General features: G+C 41.7%; 1 protein-coding gene across 3 annotated transcripts in view; it reads right to left on the reverse strand.

Annotated features, from left to right (window-relative positions):
• Positions 1 to 1445: 1445 nt before the first annotated feature.
• The window catches only part of nckap1l (NCK associated protein 1 like), a 36199-nt gene continuing 11055 nt past the window's right edge, over positions 1446 to 26589 (reverse strand). The window contains exons 13-33 of one of the 3 annotated variants that reach the window (XR_004552171.2): positions 26231 to 26363; positions 25581 to 25662; positions 25401 to 25459; positions 25166 to 25311; positions 24943 to 25075; positions 24378 to 24497; positions 23885 to 24024; positions 23014 to 23145; positions 21697 to 21915; positions 21332 to 21462; positions 19362 to 19459; positions 18306 to 18399; positions 8717 to 8799; positions 8462 to 8542; positions 7529 to 7622; positions 7301 to 7417; positions 6583 to 6692; positions 6133 to 6222; positions 5145 to 5274; positions 1635 to 1695; positions 1461 to 1545 (exon numbers count right to left, since the gene is read on the reverse strand). Coding sequence is in view for 2 of the 3 variants with exons in the window: in XM_034083160.2 (XP_033939051.1) it covers positions 5158 to 5274; positions 6133 to 6222; positions 6583 to 6692; positions 7301 to 7417; positions 7529 to 7622; positions 8462 to 8542; positions 8717 to 8799; positions 18306 to 18399; positions 19362 to 19459; positions 21332 to 21462; positions 21697 to 21915; positions 23014 to 23145; positions 23885 to 24024; positions 24378 to 24497; positions 24943 to 25075; positions 25166 to 25311; positions 25401 to 25459; positions 25581 to 25662; positions 26231 to 26363 (2179 nt within the window). In the remaining variant the exon portion in view is untranslated. Of the gene's footprint in view, positions 1546 to 1634; positions 1696 to 4757; positions 5275 to 6132; positions 6223 to 6582; positions 6693 to 7300; positions 7418 to 7528; positions 7623 to 8461; positions 8543 to 8716; positions 8800 to 18305; positions 18400 to 19361; positions 19460 to 21331; positions 21463 to 21696; positions 21916 to 23013; positions 23146 to 23884; positions 24025 to 24377; positions 24498 to 24942; positions 25076 to 25165; positions 25312 to 25400; positions 25460 to 25580; positions 25663 to 26230; positions 26364 to 26589 lie in introns of those variants that run through there. The other 2 variants (XM_034083160.2, XM_034083159.2) reach the window with 2 other exon arrangements.

Raw genomic sequence — 26589 nt, forward strand, 5'->3', positions numbered from 1 at the left:
TGTGTGCGCGCGCGTGTGTGTGTGTGTGTGTGTGTGTGTGTGTGCGTGAGTGCGTGTGTGTGTGTGTGTGTGTGTGTGTGTGTGTGTGTGTGTGTGTGTGTGTGTGTGTGGGTGTGCGTGTGCATGTGTGTGTGTGTGTGTGTGTGTGTGTGTGTGTGTGTGTGTGTGTGTGTGTGTGTGTGTGTGTGTGTGTGCGTGTGTGTGTGTGTGTGTGTGTGTGTGTGTGTGTGTGTGTAATCCGTAGTGTCAGCAGGAGCCTCTGTGTCACCAACACAATCAGCAGAGAGTCTTTATATCAGGACCCGAGTTTCCACCATTAACTGTCCTCAGGGTCCTGGGACAGGGTTCACTGTTTATTTAAATGTAACACATTATATCACGATCACAATTACTAAAATAAAAATATATACTTTTAGATGACATTTTTTTTTTGTTAAATATAGCACTTTACTTTAAAGGTGGGGTAGGTAATTTGCGCCAGAATTTGAAAATACACAGCCGGAACAAATCTGCCACTTCCTTACAGAGCCCCTCCTCCAACACACAGGAACGCGCACATGACCAATGAGGGCACGAGATAAGTTTGTGCACAGATGGAAGGCTGACCACCTTTAAGTGCAGCTATTACGTAAGCAGCATACTGTACACACACTTAATATAGTTTATAATACTTCACACTGTTGTTATAAGCATATTTAAGGACATTTTAAGTGTTTGCCTCCACGTATGGGTGTCTACAGGAGATGAATGTAATTATATCCGTTAACAACTACATTTGAGTTTTTTTATATATGCTGGCTATTTGGTCTAAATAGGGGGGGGGGGCTAAAATAAAGAGTAACTGTGACGTCAAATGCTGGCAATAAGGCAATAAGCAGGAAGGCAAACATCTTTGAAAGAGAAAATAAATGAAAGCAGCATTAAAGATCTCAGAAGAAGCATCAGTGTACATGTCGGGGGGGGGGCACATGGGCAGCATGATGAAATAAAAATGAGCAAACCTCCCAACTGATATGTGGCTATTTCCTTGGTACACAACAGTCATTATACATTTAAAAAAAACTCCACAAACTGGATATCATTTGTTTAGTTTTGACCATTATTAATTTTTACCTGGATAATATGTAGGCTATTAGGCCCGTCTGTTTTTTCCCTGGGACTTTAGCCTTTTATAAACATGAACACTTATACTGTTTATGCATAAAGTGATTTAGTAATGTGCTGTTTTAAGTATCTGTCATTTATTTATTCATGAATGTCCAACTGCGTATTCATGTAAGTGTTGCCTGTGGTGGGAATCAAACCTCTTGTGAGAGGTCTGAGTCCCTCGGCCTTAGACGCTGGTGCCCTAAACACACACACACACACACACACACACACACACACACACACACACACACACACACACACACACACACACACACACACACACACACACACACACACACACACACACACACACACACACACACACACACGCAGCACAGCACACCAACGGATGTGAACATCCAGATCCCCAGTGTGGCAACCAATAGCTGCAGAACACTGTAGGGTGAGAAGGGAGGAGACGGAAGGAAAAGCATGAAGAGGTGCAGTACTCATTGTAAATAAAATAAACTTGAGTGCATCATTACATTTGAGCATGAAGTAAATGACTTTCATCCAAGGATAAAGCCTGGGAGGGGGGAGGATGGACTGGAAAAAGATGAGAAAAACTTGTTTCGATATATACAACAGAAAGAAATCGAATATCATATCATCATGTTTATTGGTGGAATATTTGTAAGAACACATGCTTTACAGCAACTTATTAAAATAATGATACATCTTTATTTAACTTTATGTCATGGCACTGGTATGTAAAATGAAAGAGTGATATATCAACATGTGTCGGATTTGCATTTAAATTATTCAAGCTGATTTTAGTAATACTACAGAAAATGTATAGTATAATACTTGTCAGGATTCTCATGTTTTGTCACGTTTGTAGTTTTGTATGTCTGGTTATGGGTATTTTCCTCCTTGTATATTGTCTGGTCCTTTTCCCTGTGTTTTTCCTCCCGTCGTTAGTTCCCTGGTGTGTCTAGTTGTCTGATTGTTTTCACCTGTCACTCCTTGTGTGTCTCCTGTGCTCATCAGTGTTGGCCCCACCCCTGATTGTTCCCACCTGTGTCTAGTTACCCTGTGTTTAAATTCCACTGTCTCCCAGTGTTCAATGTCGGTTCGTCTTGTGATTTGGCTTGTCCTCGGTGAGTGTTCTGTTCTGCCTGTATATATATATATATAGCCTTGAAATAAAGGAATTATTTTCACTTTAATCTGCATTTGGGTCCTACCTGCTTCCTTCGCTCCACCGTAACATTACGAACCGACCAAAGATGGACCCAGTGGATTCAGCTTTTTTGATGCCACAGGCGGCTGCTAAGAGAAGGAGGCGCAAAGCCAAGCTCGCAGCCATGCCTCAATGCTCCAGTACCGGCCCACGCAGCTTTGCGTCCATACTGGATTACCTGGCTTACACAGCCAGGGTCCAGGCTTCCGCTCCGGACCTTACAGCCAGGTTTCCGGCCCCAGCTGCCACAGTCCCCTCTCCAGTTTCCTCTGGAGTCCCCTCTGGAGTCCCCTCTGGAGTCCCCTCTGGAGTCCCCTCTGGAGTCCCCTCTGGAGTCCCCTCTGGAGTCCCCTCTGGAGTCCCCTCTCGAGTTCCCTCCTCTAGTCCCTCCTTTAGTCCCTCCTCTAGTCCCTGCTCTAGTCCCTGCTCTAGTCCCTGCTCTAGTCCCTCCTCTCGTCCCTCCTCTAGGTCCCCTCGCGAGTCCCCTCTCGAGTTCCCATCTCTAGTCCCTCCTCTAGTCACTTCTCGAGTTACCTCCTCTAGTCCCTCCTTTAGTCCCTCCTTTAGTCCCTCTTCTCGTCCCTCTTCTCGTCCCTCCTCTAGTTCCCCTCGCGAGTCCCCTCTCGACTTCCCTTCTCTAGTCCCTTCTCTAGTCCCTCCTCTAGTTCCCCTCTCGAGTCTCCTCTCGAGTCCCCTCTCGAGTCCCCTCTCGAGTCCCCTCTCGAGTTCCCCCTTAGTTCCCCTCTCGAGTCTCCTCTCGAGTCTCCTATCGAGTCCCCTCTCGAGTTCCCCCTTGGTTCCCCTCTCGAGTCTCCTCTCGGGTCCCTACTCCGGGTCCTGTCCCGTTGGGGGCTCCGTCGACTACTCCTCTGCCGGAGGTCCTGCCAATCGTATGTCTGTCCCGTTGGAGGCCCCGCCGACTACTCTCCTGCCGGGGGTCCTGCCAACCCTTTGTCCTGTCCCGTTGGAGGTCCCGCCGTCCACTCCCCTGCCGGGGGGCCTGCCAGCTCCTTCTCCTTTCTCGTTGGAGGTCCCGCCGTCCACTCCCCTGCCGGGGGTCCCACCAACCCCAGGTCCGGTCTCGTTGGAGGTCCCGCCGTCCACTCCCCTGCCGGGGGTCCCGCCAACCCCAGGTCCGGTCTCGTTGGATGTCCCGCCGTCTACTCCCCTGCCGGGGGTCCTGCCAACCCTATGTCCTGTCCCGTTGGAGGTCCCGCAGACTACTCTTCTGCCGGGGGTCCTGCCAACCCTGTGTCCTGTGTCGTTGGAGGTCCCGCCATCTACTCCTCTGCCGGGGGTCCTGCCAACCCTATATCCCGTGCCGTTGGAGGTTCTACCGGGGGCCCTGCCAGCCCCATGTCCATCACCTGTCTCGCCGGGGTTCCTGCCAACTCCTGGTCCACTTCCGTGGGGGATCCTGCCGAAGCCTGTCCGACCGGCTCCGGTTTCTGTCCGGCCGACACCGGGTCCTGCCCGGTCTCCGGAGCTGTCCCATCAGCGCTTTCCTGCCCGGCCTCCGGTTCCTGCCCGGCCTCCGGAGCTGTCCGGTCTTCGCCCTCGAGCCCGGCCCTCTGAGAGCCGGAGTCTTCACCCTCAATCCTGGTCCCCTGAGAGTCACGGCCTTCGCCCTCGAGCCCGGCCCCCTGACTTTCCCGGCCGCGGTGGCCTTCGCCCCTCCATAACCCCCACCTTGGACTCTGTCTTGCCCCCGGGCCGTCCGCCCGAGTCCACCTTCTCGGCTTCTACCTTACCCCCGGGCCGTCCGCCCGAGACCCGTTCCTGGTCCTCTGCCTTGCCCCCGTGTCGTCCGCCCGAATCCCCCTTTTTGGACTCTGCCTTACCCCCGGGCCGTCCGCCCGAGACCCCTTCCTGGTCCTCTGCCGTGCCCCTGGGCGGTCAGTTCAGTCCCGTCCTCCAGACCCCCTCCACCCACCCTGGTGGCCCTAGTTTTGCGTCCCTCCTCCGGACCCCCTCCACCCACCCTGCTTGAGGTTTTGGACTTTTGTGGGGGTTTTTTTTTAGGGACGTCTGGAATCCGTCCCTTGAGGGGGGGGTTCTGTCAGGATTCTCATGTTTTGTCACGTTTGTAGTTTTGTATGTCTGGTTATGGGTATTTTCCTCCTTGTATATTGTCTGGTCCTTTTCCCTGTGTTTTTCCTCCCGTCGTTAGTTCCCTGGTGTGTCTAGTTGTCTGATTGTTTTCACCTGTCACTCCTTGTGTGTCTCCTGTGCTCATCAGTGTTGGCCCCACCCCTGATTGTTCCCACCTGTGTCTAGTTACCCTGTGTTTAAATTCCACTGTCTCCCAGTGTTCAATGTCGGTTCGTCTTGTGATTTGGCTTGTCCTCGGTGAGTGTTCTGTTCTGCCTGTATATATATATGTATATATATATATATATATATATATATATATATAGCCTTGAAATAAAGGAATTATTTTCACTTTAATCTGCATTTGGGTCCTACCTGCTTCCTTCGCTCCACTGTAACAATACTGGCAGATAATAATAATAATAATAATACATTTGATTTCTAAGCGCTTTTTCGGGTCCTCAAAGACACTTTACAGTGGTGATAAAAAGGAAATAAAATAAAATATAAAAAGTTGAATTAAAATATTAAAACAGCAACATAAGATTAGATTAGATAAGCACCATAAAAGCATGCCTAGAGTTTGTAAAACAACACAAAACCACAGGAAGCTATGGTTAACTTGGTGGAAATGCATAGAAGTGTATGAAAAAGAGACTCAGGGCAATAAAAACAAAATATGCAAGCATATTAAAATATAGTTTGGAAAAATATAGAATACATCAAAGAAATCCTCAGCCCAGAGTGACGATGAAGCTCCGGTACACCTCTCTGTAGGCGTTTCTGAGCAGGACATACGGGAAGCAGCTCTCCAGCATGTCCTGGCTCAAGAACGGAGACTCCTCCACAATCTGAGAAGGGCAGTGTTTAAAGGGTTAAAACAAAACCCAATACAAAATAAATAAATATATCTGCAGCAACCCCATTCACTCTTTAGGTCACTAATATACCGTTTTGTAAGTAATTGTACTAATACTGATAGGCGCATTGAGAACATGTCCCACACAGGAGAAAATAATGTTTTTGATGGGGACTATTTTTAGCGGTCGATAAGTTTGCATTTGGTGTCCTTATTTAAGGCAGGAGGACATTGCAAGTGTGATTGTCTCAAACTACAGCACCCATGTTATCATTTTGAAGGAACATGTGACCTTGTGCAACAATGAGGCTAAATTATGTATTTTTAAGGGGAAGAACATTGAACAGACAATACTTGTTGGTGAGAACCAGTTCATTGCCAGTTTTTGGTATTTCATTGTGATTTGTTGACAATACAAAAAACATTTATTGTAATAATATGAACAAAATGTGCATGGTGATGACATTGCATTACACAAAAATCCTTTAATATTTGATGAGGATTTGTTTGTTTAATTTGTTTTGCACTTTCTCTACTTTAGTGTAAGCGGAGGTCTTTCTATTCTGGATATGGAAAAACCCTTCAAATAATTTGTAATTTTACTTCCACTTTAAGTTGAACATATTAACTCAATAGAGTTTATGAGTGGTCCTTAACGACTTCATTGTTAATTATTCATTTATTAATGCTTTAAAGATAAGGGAAAAGCCATTATAGAAGGGGGGATGGATTATTATAGAGAGAACACCTCTTAATGAAGGGTCATAGGTTTTCCCATTAGTCAATGCGTAAACCCACTTACGTCTTGTACATTTAAATAACACAATTAGTATTGTGCTGGCAAACCTACCAAATGTAGGAGCAGGTAGACGGACTCTCGGTTTTTGCTCTCCATTCTTTCCACATTTTGTCCCAACTGAAGCAGAGTGGAGGAGGCCAGCTGTGGAATAACACAAAGTTAAAAAAGGTCAAACGATTGAAATGTTTTCACTCTGTTGGACTCAACTGGAGCAAGGGTTGGCAGTGTGCTGAGAAAGCTAATGTGCCCCAGAAACAATTTAAAACCATTTCCTGGTGCTACTTGCCTCAAGTGGGAAAACGATCCAATATGTCACATGAAAAAGTATTATTTCTTTATTTCTTTATTTTTGTATTTATTCATATAAGCATAATTGAAACCTTTAGGTCAATTGTTTACACCAATGAACCACAGTAAACTGATTTTTTGAAGCAAGAACATAACAATTGACGTTTTAAAAATGCAAAAGGTAGGAAACATAATACAGTGTTTGCTGCTCACCAGGAGAAACTCTTTGAGGTGCTGCTCTATGTTCTTGTTCTGGACGGTGAACATGGCAGCAGCCAGCTGGTTGATAGCAGTAGCTAAACAGTGGATGTTGTTGTTGTGACCTGAGAAAATAAAATCACAAAATTCAACACTGAAAAATAAAAAGAACAGAAAAGGCAGGTCCTGTAACTTTAGCCACGCAGAGGATGTTTTCATGACCAGACAATTAGAGAAATGTACTGATCCGTAAAACTTAAGAGGAAGTGTACTGAGCGTACTTCCTCAGGCTGAAAGGGTAGATCTATTTCCGACACGCCAATAGAAAATAGAGACAAAGAAAATGATCTGAGACAAACGCCATCCTGTGCTTTGATAGAAATATTGGCTATTTGCTGCTCTTAATGTTGCAGTCCAGGCTTGGAGCCAAGCTGTTAGGGTCACCAGGGCCACATGCCAAGACTAACTGTATCAATGCACGTCAGCCAAACTTATCTGTAAACAAAAGTCTCTCAACAGAAACGTGTTTCTCGTTAACCAACATATTTGGGACCACGTCAGACGGACTGGAAAGTGTGATGCACAGAGATGCTTATAAGCCTAATGTTTCAGGGTGGAGTACCTTCTTTATACCCTATCTGGTGAGTAATAGCTGGAAGAAGAAGCGATTAGTAGTGTGTTGAGGCCTCAAAAGCAGTGTGTAGCAGCTGAAAGTCAATGAATTGATATGCACCTCCATGCTCTCGGCTGTAGAAAGAGTTGGGGTCCAGGGCCAGGGTAGGCAGGGACACGGCGACGTACACCAGCAGCAGACAGGACAGCTTGTACTCCTCATCAACTGACGTGTTATCTGCAGGGTTTTCCAAGAAGACATTCAAATATGAAAGAACACTCTCTTCCCGGTGACTAAGCCATTAGATCAAGCTGTCTACAGAAGTGGCACTAATAGTCTGAGTGTTACCTGTCTGCATATTGCTGATGGCTGTGACCAGGGCAGGATCAATATCACATGGAAAGCCTGCCGCAGAAGCCAGCTCGAAAACACTCAAAGTCACCTGTAAGATCACAAAGGATTAAATCAAGTGCAGAAGCTTCTTACATGAAGTGCAATTAAAAAGTAATGCATCATTTAAATTGTCCTAGTTTTGCTGCTTTTTATTGCTGATAAAACAAGGTCGGTAGGATGTGCGTTGTGGATTTAATGTAGCAGCCACAAAAGTGACAAACTGTATATGTAATGACACTGAATCAGCATTGGGTGCCTTTTTCCTGACACACAGGTTTTGATCTCGCCCTATGTCTGGTTGCATGAATGGTTGGCCTGTCTGGGCACAATGTTTCCACTGATGTGGTTTAAAGTGAAGCGCTGCAGCGGCCATCAGGGTCTCTCTCACGGAGACATGAGGGGGCTGCTGACGTCTTTGGGGTTATCCTGGCCCCGGCTGTCATGCCTCAATCAGAGGCCAGACGTACGTAGGGGAGGGGGAGTTCATGAGTCATGGTCACAAGGATTGCTCCAAAGGGAGATAAGGAATTTAATTTGGTTGGTACTAGAGTACAGAAACAAATATTCCTATGCAACTCTGAGATCTAATGTTGCACACTGTCTATTGTGCTTCAGTATATTCTAGATTCTTAACCTCTGGGGGCAATCAGTACATTCCCCAAAGTCTCTAACGAAATACATTAGGATGAATGTCAATACAATATGTCTTCAACCTAAATGTTCCCACAATATGTCAGCCCTGTGAAAATAAACTGTTTACATGCTATTGATAAATGTGATGGGATGATTCATGCACAGTGAAAGCTTGATTATTGCACTTCCAGTCCTCCGTGGGATCTCAACATATTGATGCTTTTTTTGATATTGCAGTTACAAGCTGTGTTTCACCTTGATGTCCGTTTCAGGAGAGATGAAGTCTCTCAGGCACTCGATGGGCCCGATCAGGTACGGACAGTGCTTATTCAGGACCTAGTTCATAGGATTACATGACACAATATATTTCTGAGATGAAGAAAATATATGTCTTCATACCTGATGAAGGAAAGACTGTAAAACCATTTCCAGGTGTTACAAACGAAAACATTTTCATCAATACTTTAGCCATCTTAGAGTTTTTATATCATCATGAAAGGTTGTTATTACTTCTTTCAGACAGTCCTGTGCCATGGATCTGAAGGACAGGATCACCCCGATGATGGTCATCCTCTTCAGCACGTTCTCTCCACCTGTGGAAGTGCATATCAAAAGATGAGAGGCTTGCTGATGGATGTGAAGCATTACATCTGTGAGCTCCAGTATTATACTGTTGCTTATTGTATGGATGTTTTTTTTGTAATAATGAATAAGTAGACTGGACTAATGATATGTTCAATCTGTAGTGACTGGCGGCTCACATAGTTATTTCCACGTCAATTAGTTCTTATTCATGCTCAAAGAAATGAGAGAGCTACTCTACACTCTAAAAACAAATGCCTTGCCTCAACAAAGAAAATCAACGCAACAGTTTGCATCGATGTTTATTGAGTTAAGACAACTTCTAATGAAATTGTCTTAAAGCAACAAAGTTATTTGAGTCAGGGGAGAAGGCTTTTCCTCTACAATCAGACGTGTTTTTAATTACCACTTACTTAAAGGTGGGGTAGGTAAGTTTCAGAAACCGGCTCGAGATACACTTTTTGTTATATTCCATGGAATGCTCTTAACATCCCGATAGCAATAAATATCTTAAGTGCTTTGACAAAAAATCCATAAAAAAATGTCATCTGTAGAAGCCGTAATACTGTAAAAAGTACAACCGATTGGATGGCCTACCTGCCTGTCAGCCTTCCATCGGGGCACAAACTTATCTCGTGCCCTCATTGGTCATGTGCGCGTTCGTGTGTGTTGGAGGAGGGGCTCTGTAAGGAAGTGGCAGATTTTTTCCGGTTGTGTATTTTCAAATTCTAGCGATCTCGAGCCGGTTTCTCAAACTTACCTACCCCACCTTTAATAATTGGTAGCATAAACACAAGTTTTGAAGTTGATTACTCAAAAGATTAAGTTGTTCCGACTAGTTTTACCGTATGATTTAAAAGACATTTTAAGTTGTATGTACTTAATTACCATCATTGTGAACACACGTTTTTAAGTTGACAACCATTTATAAATTAAGTTGCTCCAAATATATTGTTTTCAATAGTTTTTTTTCTTAGCTTTTACATGTTTTTGCCTTTAAAGTTGTGCTGTTGTTTATTTCAACACATGATGTTTCAATCAGGAGAGAATTCATTTAGTTTGAAAATGTATTGACACATGCCATATGATAAGGTGCATGAACACCTGAAATCACAGCTGACTGCAGGAGAGAGGAGAACCATTTTATAGTTTGGCTGCAACACGTTGATTGGCTGCTGGAGAATGAGGTGAAATGTAATAGGTTAAAGAGAACGCCTGTGATGAGCTGATTATATGCAGCTGCGGAGTGAATGTATATACACCCAGTCTTCCTGAAAGAACTTGCGCTGAGCTTCATTTAAATCTTGAAAAAAAAGATAAATAACACAAATTTAAATTGCCCCACAAATAATAAATAAACACATTAGCCATATTACCATGGGACATGGGGACACAGCAAATACATGCTGCCATCACAACGAAGTTAGAGGCCTTTGCATATTTAATTAAAACCAGTGCCAAATATGTAAAATCTGTAAAGTTGTTGTAAAACTACAGAAACAAACTCTCAATGGCCACCAATCTGCAGATCACACACATACATTTTACAAAAGATGTAACAAAGATGTTTACACTGCAGACAGTCATTATTTCAAACAGTATTAACACATTTAATGCAGAATGCTTGCTCATTCATTTGGCTGCCATCGTATGGTCAGATCCTGGGTGGACCGGTCACTGATGAAGGCGATATTCATGTCCTTTTGAAGCACATTAAATAATAGGTTAGCGCATAAGAGATAATGAATTAGTTCATTGCATTCTTTTTAAACTGTCACTCTTAGCTAATTCAGAGTCATTATTACCAGCTGCTAAAGCAACGCTGGTATTGTTTTCACCTATTGAGTCTGCATGTGTGTGTCGTCATGGCAACGTGGTCCTGAAGACACACAGAGGTGCTTTTGAGTACTTTGCTTAGTGTTTAAATGCATGTGGACAGATTTAGTAGATACGTTTTGGTGTACCTTCTCATCTTTTTTGCAGGTTCCATACAATATTTGAACTGGTTAAGTGAGAGCAGAAGCCACTTTTCAAATGTTACACAATCCTTTTCCCATGCCATTGCTGTCAACACCTATCCATGCTGAACGTTGCTAAGATATTATTGATTGGGGTGTGGCCAAAAGTGCAATATGCTTCAAAATGTAACTGACAGAGAGCAGTGCTTTTGTCCTGTGTTAAAAACACAGGACAAAAGCACTGCTCTCTGTCAGTTACATTTTACACAGTTACACAGTTACACTGTGCCCATGGATTTTATTTTATTTCAAGATTTGTAATTACGTCGCTAAACTCCTTGAAAAGGTTCTCTTCCTTTTCTCCAAGGTACACGACAAGGCAGCAGATGGCTATAGTTCTCTGCGTACTTCAATTGTATTGTGCTATTTTTGAAAAAGGAAAAAAAGAGAAATTACCTGAATATATTCTGAATGGGTGACTGCCAACAACTTGCATTTCAATGACAACTCTAAATAACGATCCTACCTCTCAAGAAGCATGTCCTTGATTTGCTTCACGAGATTCATTTAGAATAAAAAGCGATATCACAATAGTAACACAACTCATAAATTAATGTTTGCATCTCAAAATGTTTATCTAAATCAATTAACTCACATTTCTATCTTGCAACCATGCATTTAATTAAGTGGAGGTGAAAGGTCGCCTGAATTTCGTTTTTAGAGTGTAGTAAAGATGACCGAGTAATAGTAATTTATATATATTTATATATATATATATATAAATATTATGAGGTTTTTCCACCAAGAGATCTACAGTAGACACTTGAAGGACTTAAAATGAGGAGAAAATCATAGACACTTCTTTTAGATATATATATATATATATATATTTAGTTTCAGCAATGTGGATGTTTCCGGGTCTGCCTTCCTCATCCACTGTTTCTAAGACTAAATAAAAATAGTATAATGTGAAAGTTCAGGCCCTGTAAATGTATTTCTTCAGCCTAGAGGAGCACTTAGAGACTTGATATAAATCAATTGGGTAAAACCCATTTTCTCCTACACTCTAAAAACGAATTCAGGCGACCTTTCACCTCCACTTAATTAACCCTTGTGTGGTGTTCGGGTCGATTTCCATTTTCAATGAATACAAAAATATATAAGGATATTTTCATTCAACCTGAAACTCAATGGCCGGGGCTTATTTATAGTGAAGGACATGTGGAATTGTTTTTATTTTTTTCCACTTATGAAAAAATGCCCACCCGCATTTATGTTCTTCATAAGAGGTTCGGGTCAATCTGACCCGGATACAATACCAGGACAGACAGACAGAGAAAAACACACAGAAACACACAAACTAAAGACACACACACACACACACGCACACACACACACACACACACACACACACACACACACACACACACACACACACACACACACACACGCACACACACACACACGCACACCCCCCCCCCCCACACACACACACACACACACACACACACACACACACACACACACACACACACACACACACACACACACACTTGTATGCATAGAGAAGCTGTTTGATCCTGTTTTCCCTTCATCTTTACCCTTTGTAGTGTGTACACAAAACTATCCTAGAACATTATAAACATTTTAGATATTCCAGAAATGTATAAACATTTTACATTTTCTGCTCAGTGAGCCTTGGAGCTAATAATGGATGAGAGTGAGTGGAATGCATTAGAAGAACACGGTGAAGTGGAACAGGAAGACATTTCTGAAGATGAGGATAATGTGGAGGTAAACTCAGAATTTGACAGCAAATTGGAAGATGAACTTGACTCAGAGCCAGCTGCTGGAAGACCCCCACAGCCAGCCACAAGAAGACCCCCACAGTCAGCTTCTGGAAGACCCCCACAGCCAGCTGTGAGGTCTGTGGACCCTCAAAGGACTCTAAGACACAGACTACATGCAGCAACTGCAACAAGTACATCTGTGCTATACACAGGAAGAAGTTCTGAACATCATGTGTTTCCTAAACGGACTTGCCCATTGACTCACATGATGTTCTGCAGCGTCACTTCATCAATATATTTTTCGGATATACTGTATTTTATGAATAGTGACTGTTAATTGTTTTTATTTGCTTTGTGTTTATATCTGTTCTATGTAATTTATATGGATGTTTCATTCTCTCTATATTTCACAGCCAAATACTTTTGGATGTGTGGTTCTTGTGTTCCAATTGCTGATAAATTGCTTTATTTCCTTCAGGGCTTTGATTATTATATGACAGATTAAAAATAATAAACATTAATGAAAAAATGTTTCATTTACATTAGTCCTAGAAAAGCATGAGCAAAATGTAAACTTAGTTTTTATTACAGTGTATTTTTGTTAACATAAATTACATTTGTATCACAAAAAACGATGGACACTTCCATTGTTAAATTTGATCTAGCAAAGAGTATTTTCAAAAACTAATCATATATTTCATTTATATTGTTGGGGAATGAGTTAAAGACAATATATATAAGGAATTGTGTATGTTGAATTTAATTCTGTATTTTTTTTAAACCCTGAAATATGTCCCGGGTCAATTTGACCCGAACATTACCAAAGGGTGTGAAATGTGAACATAACACAAGGGTTAAATGCATGGTTGCGAGATAAAAAATGTGAGTTAATTGATTTAGATAAACATGTTAAGTTGCAAACATTAATTTATGAGTTGTGTTGACGTAATAATGTTGGTAATTACATCAACTTAATATTGTGTGTAATTCGAAGTCTGATTTCTGCGTTAATTGACTTAAAACAAAATTCAAGTTGTAGTAAGTAATGCAATTGGCTTGATAACTTAATTGTTCTACACCTTGAGTTAAGGATTTCAAGTCCACTCCCACTTAACGTGCCTGGACAAGTTCCCACAGTTATGACAAATAGAAATATACAAAGGACATTTTAAGGTGAGTGTCATCTTTTGTCATTCAAATACAGTAGATAGCCTTGTAGTTGCACTGTATAGGCAAATTGCTGTTTGACCAAAATTAGCAGCCTTTGAACTGTGAATAGTTCTGTGAGAGGATACAAAGTAGTAGAGGCTACTGTGAGAGTAAAAATACTTTGGTTACTATTGTGATATCGCTTTTTATTCTAAATGAATCTCGTGAAGCAAATCAAGGACATGCTTCTTGAGAGGTAGGATCGTTATTTAGAGTTGTCATTGAAATGCAAGTTGTTGGCAGTCACCCATTCAGAATATATTCATTTAGGTAATTTCTCTTTTTTTCCTTTTTTAAAAATAGCACAATACAATTGAAGTACGCAGAGAACTATAGCCATCCGCTGCCTTGTCGTGTACCTTGGAGAAAAGGAAGAGGACCTTTTCAAGGAGTTTAGCGACGTATTTAAAAATCTTGAAATAAAATAAAATCCATGGGCACAGTGTAAAAGCACAGGACAAAAGCACTGCTCTCTGTCAGTTACATTTTGAAGCATATTGCACTTTTGGCCACACCCCAATCAATAATATCTTAGCAACGTTCAGCATGGATAGGTGTTGACAGCAATGGCATGGGAAAAGGATTGTGTAACATTTGAAAAGTGGCTTCTGCTCTCACTTAACCAGTTCAAATATTGTATGGAACCTGCAAAAAAGATGAGAAGGTACACCAAAACGTATCTACTAAATCTGTCCACATGCATTTAAACACTAGGCAAAGTACTCAAAAGCACCTCTGTGTGTCTTCAGGACCACGTTGCCATGACGACACACACATGCAGACTCAATAGGTGAAAACAATACCAGCGTTGCTTTAGCAGCTGGTAATAATGGCTCTGAATTAGCTAAGAGTGACAGTTTAAATAGTATGCAATTACATAATTCATTATCTCTTATGCGCTAACCTATTATTTAATGTGCTTCAAAAGGACATGAATATCGCCTTCATCAGTGACCGGTCCACCCAGGATCTGACCATACGATGGCAGCCAAATGAATGAGCAAGCATTCTGCTTTAAATGTGTTAATACTGTTTGAAATAATGACTGTCGGCAGTGTAAACATCTTTGTTACATCTTTTGTAAAATGTATGTGTGTGATCTGCAGATTGGTGGCCATTGAGAGTTTGTTTCTGTAGTTTTACAACAACTTTACAGATTTTACATATTTGGCACTGGTTTTAAATATGCAAAGGCCTCTAACTTCGATGTGATGGCAGCATGTATTTGCTGTGTCCCCATGTCCCATGGTAATATGGCTAATGTGTTTATTTATTATTTGTGCGGCAATTTAAATTTGTGTTATTTATCCTTTTTTTCAAGATTTAAATTAAGCTCAGCGCAAGTTCTTTCAGGAAGACTGGGTGTATATACATTCACTCCGCAGCTGCATATAATCAGCTCGGCGTTCTCTTTAACCTATTACATTTCACCTCATTCTCCAGCAGCCAATCAACGTGCTGCAGCCAAACTATAAAATGGTTCTCCTCTCTCCTGCAGTCAGCTGTGATTTCAGGTGTTCATGCACCTTATCATACAGTATGGCATGTGTCCATAAATGTTCAAACTAAATGAATTCTCTCCTGATTGAAACATCAGGTGTTGAAATAAACAACTGCAGTTCAAAATAAAAGTGAATTGCCTAATAATTTTGTTGTGGAATCAATTCATTTCTTTCTTTAAAGGCAAAAACATGAAAAATCTAAGAAAAAAAACTATTGAATACAATATATTTGGAGCAACTTCATTTATAAATGGTTGTCAACTTAAAAACGTGTTTTCACAATGATGGTAATTAAGTACGTACAACTTAAAATTCCTTTTAAATCATGTGGTAAAACTAGTCGGAACAACTTAATCTTTTGAGTAATCAACTTCAAAACTTGTGTTTATGCTACCAATTATTAAGTAAGTGGTAATTAAAAACACCTCTGATTGTAGAGGAAAAGCCTTCTCCCCTAACTCAAATAACTTGGTTGCTTTAAAGGGGAAAGGAAACACCATTACAGCTATAATATTCCGGTAGTTTATTCATTTTACAATGGATATTGATCGTAATATTTATTGTATATGATATTACTCGCCAAAAGAAAATTAATTATCCGCCGGCCGGGTGGGGAATTCCGGGAACAGGCCGCTGCCATTAGGGGAGTCCCAAATGGTGACGTCACTGTGTGGGTCCTCGCTCCGGGTATCCATACCGGAAGTCAACACAACGTGGCAGATATGGCAGCGATGGAGGAATTTTGCAATGAAATCAACGTTTTGAACGATGAATTTGACTATTCGTCGGGAGATGACATTGATGTGGAAGCATCTACAGTTACCAGGCATCCCATGGCCTATGCTTATGAACCGATTCGGTCTAATACTAGAGTGGCATACGATCCGGAATCTGCCGAAAGTACCGACGGTTCTGAACTCGCCGAGTGGGATACCACCAGTTCCAGTACATTATTACATAATATATATATATATATATATATACATAAATTAATAAGGTCACACTGTGTCAGTAAATACATGTGTGAGCTAGTAATCTGGTAGTGCTGCAATATTTACCTCTCTCTCGGCAGCTGAAGCAACTCGTTTGGTGGCTCGAACTTCACGTTTGTTGACACTGGTGTCATTGTCTTGCGTGGCCGACGTGCTGGGACGGTCGGTGTTCCCGACTGCATACGATGAGAAATCGAATATTGTGGGAACAGATCCTGGCTTCAAATCCGATGTTTTGTATTGAACCAGGCAGACTCATCAAACCTCATTTTGTGGACATAATCGTCATTTGTAAAGTGTTCGCTGCACACACGTGCGTACTGATTCAGCGGAGGATCGGACCGTTTCATGGAAATAACCCATGCTTTGAGCAGCTTCTCATCTTTTAGTGGCAGCCTATGGAAATGTACTTCTTCCTTCTTTGTATAAAAACCATTTATGCAACCTGGGGCAATACAATACGCTCCTGACGACGACCGTTTTCTTTTGTTGGAAACCACTGGTGCATTGCACGCCATGTTGTTTGCAGCTGTATTGAGCTTTGGCCCAGGAAGCCGTACCCACACAATGACGTCACTGGGAAAGTCCCGGATCGATGGAAGCGCCCAAGGTCATTAGGCGCGTATTTCAAAAAATAAATGTGCGTATCTCGATCGTTTACATTGGAAATAGACTAGATAAATACATTTCCTAATGGGAATATTGTCGCATGGAAAGCAGTTTGAAAAGTGTTTCCATTTCCCTTTAAGACAATTTCATTAGAAGTTGTCTTAACTGAATAAACATCGATGCAAACTGTTGTGTTGATTTTCTTTGTTGAGCCAAGGCATTTGTTTTTAGAGTGTAAAACAAAATTGATTTAGTCTGTTTGTCCTGCATCTGACTGTTTGAGCTTTACATTCTTCTATGATGGATTATAAGTGATTGACAGAGAACAGGGTCCTGCAGTATGTTTTCCTTTACGTGAGTAAGTATAGACATGACATCTCTCAGTGGATGTCTGCTCATCACCTCAAGCTCAACCTTGACAAAACTGAACTGCTTTTTCTTCCGGGAAAAGATTGTCCCACTCTTGACCTGACAATCAACATCGGCACCTCTGTTGTTTCCCCGACTCAGACTGCAAGGAATCTGGGTGTGACCCTAGATAACAACCTGTCCTTCACTGCAAACATCGCTGCTACAACCCGTTGCTGCAGATACACGCTCTCGTCATCTCACACCTAGACTACTGCAACTCCCTCCTGGCTGGTCTACCTGCATGTGCCATCCGACCTCTGCAGCTCATCCAGAATGCAGCGGCTCGTCTGGTCTTCAACCTTCCTAAATTTTCCCACACCACGCCGCTCCTCCGCTCCCTCCACTGGCTTCCGGTAACTGCTAGAATCCACTTCAAGACACTGGTACTTGCGTACCATGCTGCAAATGGATCTGGCCCTTCCTACGTCCAGGACATGGTTAAACTGTATACCCCAGCGTGTGCTCAACGCTCTGCATCAGCCAAACGACTCGCTGCACCCTTGCTGCGAGGGGGACCCAAGTTCCCATCAGCAAAAACACGTGGGTTTGCTATCCTGGCTCCAAAATGGTGGAATGAGCTCCCCATTGACATCAGGACAGCAGACAGCTTACACACCTTCCGGCGCAGACTGAAAACTCATCTCTTTCGACTCCACCTCGAGCGATAGAATTACTAACTAAGAACTGCTAACAGAGCACTTATATACTAATAAAGGACTGGCTTATCTATAGCCAGTTGAGTAGCACTTGAAATGTTTGGCTCTATGAAACCTGATGTACTATATGATTCTGTTTTCTTCAAGGTTGTGTTTTCCTGGTCGAATGTACTTATTGTAAGTCGCTTTGGATAAAAGCGTCAGCTAAATGCAATGTAATGTAATGTAATAAGGACTTCAGCTTAGTGAGATTTATCTGCAGCACTCCTCTGCTTCTTTCCTCCTTTGTGATCTCTGTCAGCCTTTACAGGACCTTCAACTTTGATCAATTCCTTTTCTTTTCAACCCCATACCTCTCCCTTCACATCCACCCCTCTATCCACTTCTCACCTGTCAGCCTCTTCTTAAGATTAGCCATTTCCTCTGGCTTATCGAAGTTGTTCCTCATCTGTACCAAGACGTCCATATTCTCTCTCACCAGTTTCTAACACAGGGGAGAACAAAGTGAAACAAACCCCCTTCAGGTGGGAATTATGATGGACAGAGGCCTTAGCTGTGACAGATCTGCCTCTCGGTAAGTTCAGAGCTCCTCACTTCAATCTTAGGTGTAAAAGTGTGGAGCCTGACGCAGTACAGCAGTGAGAACTGCTTTAGAAGAGGTGTACAGGTTTGCCAAGACAAAGCGTCGTTTTGAAGCACTAATTCCCTGCAAAATTAGTAATTGTGTACATTATAATAATTTATTTTAAAATCATAATTAAATTAAATGTATCTCAAAGGAAACCATTATGATTTATAAATTAATTATAGCTCATGAATCTGACTATAGTAAACACAGTAGCAACACATCCAGTCATTATTGAGGTAAGACTTGAATCTGACTTTTGACACAGGTGGTTAACATTATAAGCATAACAAATATGAATTGCAATTTGCTACCAGACAGAGTTAAAAAACCATACTAACTGTACTCTGGCTTGACTTCATCAGCCTGGATCTCCTGTATTCTCTACATACAAACAGCCTCGATAGCTAAGGAAATAGAGCTAACAACACCAAAGGCTAGCTGGTTAAAAAGCCTCAGCTAGCATCAGCTTAAACTAAGTTAACTTACACATTTCTCTCTAGTTGTTGTCTATATATTACAGTTTTCAGTTGTCTGTTTTAAATCTATCCAATTGTATATAAAAAAATTATATTTATTCCAGTGTAAACATTAATAAGAGATAAATAGAAACAACTAAACTGAACTTTATTTCATTTATGGATAGTTAATTATATTAGTTTTTTAAAACGTGTTTTTCTCCTCTACACTGCTTCCAACTCTACTGTTCTCTGCCTTTGAAGGGCAAAACAAGTATATTTCTAAAGACAAGTAATACTCATAATTCAGCAGGTAATTGATCGACATCCTTAATGAGCTCATAACATCACACTGTAACGTACCTTCAGCTCACTGACTTGAGAGGTGATGTGCCACATCAGGTTCTCACTCAGAAACTTCAGACCGTACGGACCAATTAGCTCCGCCAGGGACTGTAACTCTGTTCACAAGGTGATACGAGTAATTTAGGATCATGATTAAAGGGAGAAAGAACAGACTGTTAAATTGATGTCAAGCAGCCAAACATGTTTACAAAAACAAACAACAGGAACAAGCTTAGGTGGAGGCATATTGTTACCGCAGTGGTGTTTTACAGGAGTCTAACACAAAGCTTGACTCTCTACCATGGACACAAATAAGAAAGATTAAATGAGATCTGTGTAGCTCAGGGGTGGGGAACCTGCGGCGAGACAATTTGGTGCGGCCCTCGAGGTAATTTATAAACACACGCAAAAAAGAAAAAAATTAAAGAAATCTAGACCGCAAAAAAATTAAACAAGCGAGTGCCTGTTTTTCCTGGCCAAGGTCAGGGTCCTTGAACACAACACAAGCCTTAACGTGTCATCACGTGGTATATGTCTCGTCTGACAGGGGTGCAGTTCTGACGGAGAGCACCAGAACGCCGCTCCACTCCTGCACTTCCAAAAATTGCAGTACCCATAAGGAACCGTACACATGCCGCAGTTTTTGCGTGGCTGTGTCTTTAGTTGTAAGCCTAGTGTCGATCTGTTCATCTGTCATACTGATCATACAGTCAATAACTTTGTTGTTATTAGCATCTGGTTAGCTAGCTATGCTAACAAATATAAGAAGCTTTTTCTACAACCAGTGAGGTAAAGGCACATCTTTATATGATCATATAGTTGAATAATAGAGAATAAAGTAAACAGGTATAAAATACTATATCACGGTAACAAAAAGTTGTTATTAATAAACAAGAATACAGTTTGAAAGGGGAGTGATTTGTAAAATATCCATAAAGAAAAATAAATCTGCTTCCAGTTCTGTTTCATATGGGTGTTGAGAAATGTATCCATAGATCTCTTCATGTTGCTCTCAAAGTGCAAACATCTTCATGTCCACATGAATAGGAAACTAAATTTACATTTGCACACATCTTGTGTCCATATCTTTCTGTGTTGGTGGTCATGCCACAACCGTGCACGTGCATGCATGTGCGAGTCATGTAAGATATCTGGATTAAAAGGTTGCTCTTTCTTTGTACAGCATGAAAGAAAGGTGAAATGAATGGGCTGTGATTAGTATTTTTAAGCAGAGGTCAATCATTTGTACGGCCCTCGGAGGATGTTGAAAACATTGAAATGGAAAGGACGTGTTGTTAACATTGGAGGTGGTTAATGGATTGGCCAGTGAGTCAATGTGAGGCACGCAGATACCTCACTACGGAGTAAATATAGGCAACAATGATGACATTGTGCGGGGGCGTCTATTGAGGTGTAGTGGTCTCCAAGGTAGCATTATGTTAGCATCTCTATTTTTGTTTGCAATAGCTGGAGTGGAGTGAATAGAAGCCTTGATACAGCTATAATGAGGTCCACTCCTCCTACAAGGCAGTGTGGAGGCAAAACAGGAGGCTTTGTGGAGGAGTGACAAGTCATGCTGAAATAGAACTGAACTTTACATTAGCCAGGCAATGTCAAAATAAACTGTATCACAGGCAGCATGACCGAAAAAACACCACAATAACAAGGTCCTCATCCCTTTTGAGCAATAACACTTCAGCTCCATCTGTATGACGTAAAGAAAAATTAAACAAGTTCACAGTTGTTTCTGTTGGTACTAGCTCTGTATGTCACTGATGACTGTCATCTGAATTACTTTGTCCTACGACACAATATGCAATAAAAGTCAGAGTTGATATTAAAGAAGGTGCCAAAGTAAAAATGCTAACTTTTTAAATAGAGTTATGATTATTCATCCAGATGTAATGAACGATGTACCATGAGATTCACATTGACATTATGATGGATGATAGGGATTAAAATACAATAATTTGGCTCTGGGGCCCGACCTGATATATCCGAAAACTCCTCTGCTCTGAAACTTGGCTCGTTGTCAGTAGCGGTGTTGATGAAGCAGTGCATCGTGGGACAGTGAACGATGAGGGAGTTGCTGGCCTGACGCAAGAGACTCTCTAGGTACCTGAGGTGCAGAAAGAAACAGACAAGACAACATTAGCTCAGGCTTAACTCTGAGATAAAGTCAGAAACAAAGAAGAGAGATGAGAGAGATAGAAAACAAAGCAGAGCGAGAGGAACTTGCATGCACGACACTTCCTGTTTTGTTATATGACAATGAAGCTTTATACATATGTGGATGTGTGGAATCTTTTAGGCACTTGCAGCATAGAGTAGATAGCTCATTCTGTACACACACCAGGTAGTGAAGACAGTGGTAATGGTCTGCCCTCCACGTGAGTCCAGGGGCTGTGTTTGCTGCAGCAGGACATTCTTCACCAGCCGGGTGATGTCCACATTGATGTAGCTGGAGAGGCAGTGCAGGCTGGCTGTATAGGCTCTCAACGCCGCCAGGAGGTCCGAGGGCCGGGCTATCTCCTGGGTGGTCTGGTTGTAATTTGCCATTCTCACGATGATCCTGGAGAAACATGTTTAACCAACGTCACTTATCTCCAGGACGTAGTCGGCTGAGGGCTGACAGATGGGACATTTAAACGGGTTAAACGAGCCATGGTGGCATGGTACTATACTCTCCTGAGGTCAGCCCATTCACCGCTCCAGGTCTTTTCTGCAATTGTATTTATTTTTTGACAGGGCCCTTAATGTTCCCTCTGTCCCCCTTCCTGACTTAGAGTGTATTTACAATGTTTGCCAAGGAAGGACCAATCACTGCGAGCACGCTGTGACTCAAGGGTGCTAATTTTAGGGTGACAGGGGAGATAATCATCAGCTAAGACAGGGAGACTAAGCAGAGCATATACACGGAAACACTAGGTTGCCCTGGTACCAATCCCTAATCTAAATAACAGTTGGAACTGAAATGACACAGAGCAAGGGAGTGACTTGATGGATCTCTTCTCAGGTTTTTAAGTGGGTGCAGCACAGCCTGACACAGAGGTAACTGATCGAAAAGCAGGGCTCATTATAATGATGGAGGTGACACCTAATAAAAGAGAAGCTCCTAATGATTCTCTTACTGTCAGGAGGAGAACAAAAACTGTGTGCAAATCTGTGGGTGACAATTTTGAAAAAAATGCAGCTTGATATGCCTTTGAGTTTTCCCTGAGCTCCGTCACATCCTGGTCAATTTTACAGACCAAGTTCAGCAGGGGGGTCAGCCTATTGGACAGTTACCATTTCAGAATTCAAGAGTGGACATAGACAGGGAAATGACTACAATATGTAACTACACTGAGAATTAAATTATACATCAGATTTACGCACTGGCAGAGAAAATCAATATTACATGGACAATGTGTTTCTTTCACAATGAAAGCTGGCACCCATGTCCATAATTAGCATATTTCTGACAGGAATTGTTTATGGAGTGACGAGAACAATATAACTGATGTAACATTAAAAATGCTTCTGCTGCACATGAGATAGGGGAAGTAAAGATCGCAAATGTCACCTCTGGGACTTTTTATGCGTCATGAGGACTCATCACATCATCCTCATTTGTACATGTACAGTATATAAATATATTAGAATTCCCCCCCATCCCCACTCAGCATACTCAGAGAGGCGCGTCTCCAGATGGGAAATTAGGAACTCTGTGGGAACGACGATGTGGTCGAAGACAACAAAGTCACTGCAGAGGCTGTAGGAGGAACACAGCTCTGTCAGCGTCAGATGCATCTTGTCCGCACTAGGAGAAGAAAGAAAGACAGAGAGGGGGGGAGGGGGGATTCTTTAGGACAAATATTTGGACAGTGACTGTATTATGGATGAGCTATTCTAAGAGAAATAAGGTCATACACATGGTAGAGTATTGTAAAACATCTCCAAATTGAGGCAGCAAGGATGAAATCTGAGAAAAGGGAGAGAGATAGAATCACAGCTCTTCATACCTAATTAGTGACGTTTCCAAAGTAGATGGATACAGATTATGATCCAACAATGAAAACGCCAACATGACATGTGCTGCCAGTAAAAGTGCTTTTTTAATATGCTGAGGCGTTTTGTTTCTTATTTTTAATAGCTTGATTCATTAGCTGTCAACCCTGACTGATTCAACTTGAAGGTAATAAAGCTCGAAACAGCAAATGCCTTATCGGAGAAAGCATTTTAATCCTGTCTAACTGATAACTCCAGGAGAGACACACGTGATGAGGTGAAGGAAATCATTTGGAAATGTCAGCAGATATTAATATGTTTCTAGCTACATGAACTGCATTAACCTACTTCCAACCTTGGAGGAATATACTTTGCGAAATGTTTATTTAATTGGAGTTTGACCGGAACAAATGCTGTTGATAATGCTTAATGTCTCCAGAAATCAGGGACATGCACACATTTTGCAAAAACTTCTGCCAATTCAGTGTAATTATTGAACAATCAAGCAGAGGGATAAGAATAGAACGTGGGGGAATGAAAAGAAACCTGACTTGGTAACGACGATGCGGTCTTTCCTCATGCTTTCAGCGCCTGGTTTCTCTTTCTGGACCTCTCCCTTCTTTTGCACCGGCTTCTTTTGCTTTCTGTGGCGAGCGGCGCTGATGGCCTCTGCACAGTGCCTGGGCTGCAGCTGAGGGGTTACCAAGTGGAAACATGTGTATGCAGAGATGAAAAGAAGAACAGAAAGGACTAGGAAGATTTCAGCAAACAAAACATTTCTTTTGTCTCGGATGCACTCAGTCAAAAAGTAAACACTTTCTTCATATTCTCCTCAAGGGATTACAAAAACAATCCTACATTATCAACTCCAGAGATAAGGCCCTAGCTTATCACTTTATTCAAATTCTCAATTCTGTCCACTGCCTGCAGCCAAACTCACCGATGCCAAGCTGAGACTAGTGTGATTATATTTGGATATTGAGGTTGCTGGAATCAATCTCCGCTAGATAATCAGTTTTGAAAAAATACTGAAATAGACTTCACCTGGTCATTGAGGTTGCACTGCTCAGCACATATATCTAACACAATACTGCTGGTCTGCTTGGCTATCTGCTCCAGGAAGGTCACACACAGGCGCAGACTCCTCTTCTCCATTGCCTCTGTCTAGACACACAAACACACACGCCATGTGAAACTGTGCAAATCCTGTATACAGTATACTATGATAACCATTTGTTGTGCCTTGTACATTCAACGTTAACTACAGCCTTACATGATCAGAGCGAATGATGAAGCAAAAGCTTCTCCCTAACTTCTTCTTTATCCATTTTCAAATGAAAATCAAAGGCTTGTACAAAGGCCAGACAAATCACACATTCACTCAGAGAGAATGCATATTTTTTTCACATTTCTCTCATAGCAACATTTAATAATTATTAACTTTGAACTCTAAAGGATATTTTAGTTAACACAGTAAAAACTACAGCATATTTTCAATATCCCTATACATATGCTGTCATGATGGAGCTGGTGACTTGCCGTGTAAGACGTCTTAAATGCTTCTCAGCTCCTTGTTAATGACTTGGTTATCACATAACTGAATACTGACCTCTTCTGGGCAGAGCGGGTGTCCACACTGGCTGAAGTGAGTACAGGCAATCGGGAAGGCCATGAGGTAACGCTTCATGTTGATATCCTCACTGCTCTGGCAAAACATCTTCTCAAAAACACGTGGGTAGAAACTGGAAAACAATTAAGAGAATAAACAGTTAGTGCATCCAAGTATTCAACCTTTTAAGAGAAGGGAAGAGGAGAGTAAAGAAGAAACAGACCCCAGGATGGACACCTCAGATGTTTCCTGCAGAAGATCTTCCGCACTGTCCACCATCCTTGTGTGAAACTGAATCAGGTTCATCACCTTCGCTAAGTCGGTGTACTCCCTTAGAGGAAGAGGGGCCTTGTTCACACTTGTGTAGGCCTAAAACAGAGGACAAGAACACTTTAAGGTGGCCTTCAGCAAGATTTATAATGACAACTGAATACTGTGCAATATATCAACCTAAATACCTGCAATCTCAGCCAATCCAGTCGAATTGCTCTGAAGTCAAACTCCTCTTTGTTTTCCACTGTAGATAGAGATGGAAACATCATTATTTAAATACCATTTCTTGTTTTGCATTTTCAATACCAATGAACTATTGGATGGTGAATACAAGTAAGATAACTTGCAGAATGTTGTTGTGATACCTTGTTTGATTGACAAAGCAGAGAGGGTTGAGACAAATGAAGTCAACAGGACTGACTCCTCTTCTGGACAAACATACATGTTCTACAGAGGAGGAATACAAGAGATATATGTATGAAGAAGAAGAAGAAGAACCTGTACTGTGTACTATCTACATTTAACACTTCTTATCTTGGGCTATGCTATCTGACTCGAAAGATTCTGAGTTCTACTAGAGTGGATAGACAGGTCATTAATTGGACCAGAGACCAGGTGGTTTGAATAGAACAGCCGGAAATGTACTGACGAAATAGACAAATAGACAAAACATTAAACAATGAATATGTTCCGGCGCAGACTGAAAAACTCATCTCTTTCGACTCCACTTCGAGCGATAGAATGACTAACAAAGAACTGCTAACAGAGCACTTATATACTAATAAAGGACTGGCTTATCTAAAGCCAGTTGAGTAGCACTTGAAACGATTGGCTCTTTGAAACCTGATGTTCTTATATGATTCTGTTTTCTTCAAGGTTGTGTCTTCCTGGTCGAATGTACTTATTGTAAGTCGCTTTGGATAAGCGTAGTATTTCACCTTTCCCTTGTTTTCTGATTTCTGTGACTTAGTAAATGGTATGGATAAAATAAAATAGTATGTATGCCTTCTGCTACCTGTATGGTGTCATTGAGGACCATGGCATCAAACTGTGCCAGGTACTGGACATGGTAGCGCTGAACTACGTAGTTGTACTTGCTCATCAGACCTCGTAACTTCTCCATGTGGAACAGCAGCTCTGCCATCTGACTGCAAGCAAAACACCAAACAACATGAATCACTTCTTATTACATTTCACAATTAAATGTGTACAAATAACCAACTCTAAAACCTCTATTCACACTATAGGATACTACGAAAGACGACATAGCTTCTGCACTGTGGAGAGACTTAATCATTTGTAGCGGGGGAGCTGCAACCTGCTCCCTTTGGCACAGTAAAATGACACTCCAGGCGTTTTCTCCCTCTGCACCTA

Source organism: Pseudochaenichthys georgianus, chromosome 5 (assembly GCF_902827115.2).
Source record: "Pseudochaenichthys georgianus chromosome 5, fPseGeo1.2, whole genome shotgun sequence".
Lineage (NCBI taxonomy): Eukaryota > Metazoa > Chordata > Actinopteri > Perciformes > Channichthyidae > Pseudochaenichthys > Pseudochaenichthys georgianus.